The sequence below is a fragment of the Olea europaea genome, unplaced genomic scaffold (genome assembly GCF_002742605.1).
Source record: "Olea europaea var. sylvestris unplaced genomic scaffold, O_europaea_v1 scaffold599, whole genome shotgun sequence".
NCBI classification, from domain to species: domain Eukaryota; kingdom Viridiplantae; phylum Streptophyta; class Magnoliopsida; order Lamiales; family Oleaceae; genus Olea; species Olea europaea.
In genome coordinates, this window is record NW_019264334.1 from 44912 (window position 1) to 51267 (window position 6356).

A 6356-nucleotide genomic window follows, 5' to 3' on the forward strand; every position below is an offset into this window, starting at 1 on the left:
AGTTTAATTAAAAATTAGTCATAATCAGCTTAATATTATAAACTGTTTTTTTCGTCTTTTTTTTTTTTTAAATGGTTCTCACTTTTTGGAGTTTTTGTCACTTTTTTGAATTTTTGTTTTTCAAATCAAAGTTAATATGTTAGCTAATAGAAGTAAAAATATATTTACAGAAAGATAATGTATAAGAGAAAATCAACCATCCATTGGACCTATTGTAGTGTTTTGATTTATTTGTCACTTTTTTGAGTTTTTGTTGCTTTTTCTAATTTCCGTCACTTTATTGAATTGCTTCCATATTTAAAGTCACAGGAAGAGAGAAGGATAGAGATGATGAGGATTATGATACGGAGAATGATTGAGTGTCAAATGAAGGCATATATGATATGTTGTTGGAGAAGGAGATGAAAACGTATTTGTTGAGACAAAGATAACCTGTAAATTGCATTGAAAATGTTCAATGATAGATGATTTGTATAGGATTAACAAGCTCTCATAAAGAGTAATGGTGTTTATACATTTTTCTTTTTAAATTTGCATTTTTTGACACTTCCATTAAAAAGTGACACAACATGTTGTTCCACTTTTTTATTAAAATGTCACACACAATCAATTTCTAATTGAGCAATACGTCTTTGACTAAGCTTTTAATTTGTTTAAAATTTCTTTTAAATGTTAATTTTTACTTTTTTTTTTGAATGACAAATATCAATTTTTTAATAAAAGTGATATTGTACGTCATTTTTAATAAATAAAAAAAAAGTGACATTGAGTGTTTGTTAATTTATTTTTTTTGTCACTTTTTTTGAATTTTGTTACTTTTTGAGGAGTGTTTGTCACTTTTTTAATCTGTGCAACTTTTTTTAATTTGTGTCACTTTTTTGAATTCATCATTTCTTTTAGATTTTTGTCATTTTTTTTTAGTATTTATCACTTTTTTAATGTTTACCACTCTTTTAAGTTACCTTTTTGATTTCTATCACTTTTTTTTTTTTAAGTGACAAGCATCACTTTTTAATAAAGGTAATAGTTAACTTTTAAAAGTGACATCGCGTCACTTTTACAGTGATGAGTGATTATGAGATTTTTTAACATTTACATCTTAATTTAGTCATCAATTTTCGTTAGTTGTGAGCTTATTGGAAACTTGGATGTCTTTAAATTTTTGGATTATGATTATATTGTTCAAGTTGTTAGTTCAAAAATTTTTAATTTGTTCATCAGTTATGAACTTATTGGATAATTTGGCTATATTGAAAATCGTGGGTTATGATTTGTCATTTTTTTTTTTTTTTGAATTTGTCACTTTGAAAAAAAAAATCGTCACTTTTTGAGTGTGTCACTTTTTTAATTTGTGTAACTTTTTTAATTTGTGTCATTTTTTAGAATTCGTCATTTTTTTTTAATTTGTCACTTTTTTTTTTAGTGAAAATGTTGTAATGTGAAATGGTGACAGGTGGAAAATTACATGAAATTTTAGGCAAACAAAATGGATGGTGTTATTTTGGTGTTTGTCATTTTTTGTTTTTTTTGAGTTTCTGTCACTTTTTTTTGAATTTTGTCACTTTCTTTGAGTTTGTCACTTTTTTGAATTTGTGTCACTTTTTTTTATTGTGTTAAAGAAAAAGTGACAATTTTTATAAAAAAGTGACATTATGTCACCTTTTTATTTTATTTTATCACTTTTGGAGGGTTTTTATCACTTTTTTTTAATTGAATTTTCTCACTTTTTTTGAGTTTGTCATTTTTTCTAAACCATGTTAAAAAAAGTGACACAATGTCACTTTTTAATTTTACACAGTATTTTTTACTTCAAAAATTTTTTTGTATGATTTTCCAAAACACCCTTAATTTTTATAGTATTTTTGTAAGTTGCCCTTTTTTAATTTTCTTTTCGCAAAAGATTTATTAAGATGGAAAAAATTTATTAAAACTACTTATTGATTAGACTTTGATCTTCATCTATGCGTCAGCTTTTTCAACGATCTTCATTTTACTTCAATAATCTTTTGCTTGCATTAAAAATTGATGTACTGCTACGCAAATTTTAATGTCAATCACATGGCAAAATAAAAACTCAAAAACCTTATGCGACATCTGGTTTCGTTATTGGAATAACAATATTTTTTTTCTATAATATATTTTCATTAATACGGAAGGACATAGCTCACTACATTTGACACTAATTCACGATAAATACCAGCAGCAGACTGGATTGCAAATTTTAATAATGTTTAAATGAAATACTAAATTAAATTATGTAAGTAACAAACAGTTTATGGCATTTTATTTTTTTTATCTTATTTATCATTTTAAGTTTTTATTATCATTAATTTATATTGTGCATCAAATTGTGCTTCATAAAAGAATTTTGAACACTAGACCTACCTATGACGAAAGAGAGAGAGAAATTTAGCTCTTCGGTAAATTCTAATATCATACTTATCATGATAGAATATCATACTTATCATGATAGAAAGTGAGCAAGACCTAGGCCCCGTTTGGTAGGGATTTTTTGCCCCCAAAAAATTGATTTTTTGACCGTTATTTTACTATTCAAGTCGTAATTTTTGACTTCTTCTCTCATATGTGAACTCCACTTTTCTTCTAACGGTCAAAAAATCAATTCTCAAAATCCCTACCAAACGGGCCCCTAATCTTTGGACAAGTAGATTATTTTCTCCTAAAGATGGGACTTCTTTGCCAAAAGCAAATATTGGAAATTTCTTCATTGAATTGGTGGCACCATATAACAGTTTAAAGAGACCCCCTCTATTTCACCACCTTAACCTCCACAAACTAATGTCAACGTCCTTAAAACATACAGTAGATGATATGCAATAGAAATGAGGGTCGGGGGAGACTTTCCAGAATAGACCTTGAAAGGCTAATATGGTGGAAAGAAGGTTCTTAGTCTTTTCCTTTGGCACTCTAAATCTGTCCTTTGTCCATATCTTTCTCATTTTCGAAAAAGAAGTGGAAGAAAGGCTTAACAACTTCTTTATCAACTATAAACCAAGGTCTTGACAACCCATTTCACAGGAAAAAGAAGAAACCATGAGTACACTCCAAAATAAAAATTCGTAACTGTTACAAGTCACAACCTCTCATCTCATGTTAAAACAGCTACATATACATTGAAGCCCAAATGCAATTAAACAAACTTAATGCAGGATCAATTTTTATCTGTAGAAAACGAGAACAAGCTCATATTGTATATCTATAATGGTTACGCTCTTTCTGCCCTTCAAACAAAAGAAGAGTCTTCATACCTCAAACAGAAAAGGCTCCCATTGGAAGTGGACTCGTGGTACATACTACATATTGTTCATTTACTTTCATCGAGATAAGAGTCTGGCCTAACTGCTTTCATGATCAATCCATTTCAAATATGCACTTCACTGTACCAGCATCCCAAACAAGGTTTCAATTGATATTATATGCTCGGCAAACCTATGATTATAAAACCGTCACAGTAACTGATATTGAGTGAGAACTCACCAAACACCTACGACCCCTCTGCTGATATTGGTCCATGCTTAGAAATATCAACCCTACAATTGCTCCATATGTTTGATTTCCTATGAAATGGAGCAAAAGACCTCTTCTATTCATAGGTTTCCAACACAGATAGCTAAACAAAACACGAAATATTGTTATCCATAAATGAGGAAATCAACAAAGAAAAGGAACTAAAAGTTCAAAAAGAGTTGCAACAAACCAATATTTGTGATTAAACATCAAATTAACGACTTTATGGTATACAAAATAAATAAGAAAACTCCATAGCAAGATAATTAAACTTAACAAAGTACATTTTAATCCAACACTTAACAGCTCTTCCAAGTCAAAAGCTACAGATATAGAAGATAAATAGTGTGATTTACTGAAACGTCACTAATGTACATCAGTTCCTACCAAGAGGCAGTGATCTACAAGAATAAGTCTCCTTGAAATCTGACTTCTTTGACGAAGTAAAAATTGATGCATACACTTCCTTGGTTGCATTTGCAGGGGCCATATCTGCTGCCTTGAACCGCTTCACCGAATCATTATTATTATGGTTATTACCATTCCCGTCAATCCCATGTTTTGTCCCCACCAGACGCCCAATCTCTCCATTCTTCACTTTCTTCACTTTCTTGTTATTATCTTTCAATTTTGCCTCTTCTTCAAGCTTCTCTCTCAATGCCATCACTTCCTCTTCATCCCCATTGATCACAATCTTATCACTTTCTGTGAACTCCTTATGACAAACCAAACATGCCGATGACTTTATCTCCTTCAACGCCTTGGAACTCAATACATGCCCACAATTTTTTATCGCGAAAAACTTGTATTTCCCATTAAATTCCAGCCCTGTAATGGGGCACTGGAATTTTACCGTCCCCCTCTCTCTAATCTCTGGAGCCTCGGCCAGCTCGACTGCAATCATATCCTTCAAACCCTTAATATATCTAAACTGCTTGGGCAAATTTTTCTTCAACAATGCCTCCACCAACGCCTCCTTGTTAAACAAATTCCCCAACTTATCAATAACTACTGGGTGCTTCAACGGCTCGTTGGATAAACTACAATTCAACCACTTTGAGAGCCGTATCTCGTTAGGGTCAACCTTATCGGGCTTTTTCACGGCATACATATTCAAATAACAGTCACGCGACTCAGCCCCGGTGGCGCCACCATCTCCACCACCTCCATTAAGTCGCAGATGGACTTTAAGCGTGGAAAGAGGACCAATTTTTGGATTTTGAAACAAGGGAGTTGAATCGGCGAGGGGTTTTCCATTAATGCTGAAGAAAAGGGATTTCGGAGAAATTCCAGTTGTAGACACAAGGTCGAATTTGAGGTGTTGGAGAGTAAAATTTGTTTTAGGGTTAGGATTTCGCAAAATTAAGGCATGGGTTGGAATCTGGAGATCTGCTGATTGAATGAAAATTTGGGAGTTTAGGGGATTGGATCTCATGTTTATGCTTAATTCAGAGGAAGTTCCCCGAATTGATGAATTCGTAGGTTTAATAGAATTGTGTAAAAGGTTTGATGGACTGTTGCGCAGGATTTTTCTATTTGACTTATTCCCGTTTCTTTTTATGAAAAAGTTTATATTACCTCTAATAAAATGATTTTTTTTATATTATAATATATATATCTTAATATCACAAGCATGACAATCTATTATTTTCCTTTTAAAAATGTATATTCTAAATATTCTTTTAAATGTCTAACACTTAACCTATTATTTATCAATTTTAAATAAAATCTAAGTGTTATCTTGTATCTAGAATATTTAACTTTTTGAGGTAATCTATTTGATATAGATTTTCTCATAGTTTTCTCAAGGTCAATCTTTTAAAACTATTTTATCTTATATTTATTCTATTTTCAATTTTAGCATATAAATCCATTTTTTGATCAAGTAGATTGGAATAATCTGTAACATAATGTTCATATTTTTTATTAAATATATTATATTTTTCAGAAGATGTATTCATATTTTTTAATTGAGAAATAATATTTTTTATTTTGTCTAACATTTTTTAACAATTTATCTAATCCTTCAATTGTACATCCTAGCATTGATATAAATAATCATTAAATCATGCAATTAATCCCTTTGATTCTCTAAAATCTAAAAAGATTCATTCTAATTTTAGCAAAAAAAAATTAATAGTTTTACCTTAGTTTTGATTTAGATCTTTATTTTTAGAATCGAGTGACCTTTGAACTCTGAATGTGTAAATCGCTTCCTTCAACGGCCTACTGCCTTCATGGACTCTTTACTATTTCAACTTCTTGCTTTCACCGTATCAATTTTAAGTAATAAAATTTTAGACTTCCATTAAAGAAAAATTCTATTTTTGCTAAAATAAGAATGAAACTTTCTATTAGATCCTTCAAAAATCTATAGAAATAAAGATTTAGAAACTCATATTAATATCAAAATATTGAAATTTTATTTCGATCATAATTTATACAAGATTTCTATTTGATACTGTTAGGAAAATATGTAATTGGCAAATCTGTGACCAAGGACCAAATTGTCAAAATTGTAAAGTCAAGGACCAAATTGTCAATGTCTAATAGTTCAGGGACTAGAGTTGCAATGAACTAAAGTTTATAGGCTAGGTCTAGGGTTGTGTGGGATGCCTCGAAGATGCAAGCGACGCTTTGATTTCGCTAGAGTCTCGCCCTGACCTCGCTCTAGCTACAATTGCAGAACCAACTTTGCTGGACCCACGCTGAGCCATCGCTCGAGCGAAATGTACGTCGCTTGACGCTCGCCAGTACCTCGCTCGAGCGACCGTGTTACCTAGCCAATTCTAATTTTAAACGCTCGCGAATGTTTGACGCTCCACATT

The 6356-nt window shown here is 31.1% G+C and overlaps 1 protein-coding gene across 1 annotated transcript; it reads right to left on the reverse strand.

The window, feature by feature from the left end:
• Positions 1-3759: 3759 nt before the first annotated feature.
• Positions 3760-5059, reverse strand: LOC111389494 (protein RTF2 homolog). The gene has a single exon (XM_023014409.1). It carries the CDS (start codon positions 4961-4963, stop codon positions 3905-3907), a length of 1059 nt encoding a protein of 352 aa, XP_022870177.1. The 5' UTR covers positions 4964-5059; the 3' UTR covers positions 3760-3904.
• Between the last annotated feature and the right edge of the window lie 1297 nt (positions 5060-6356).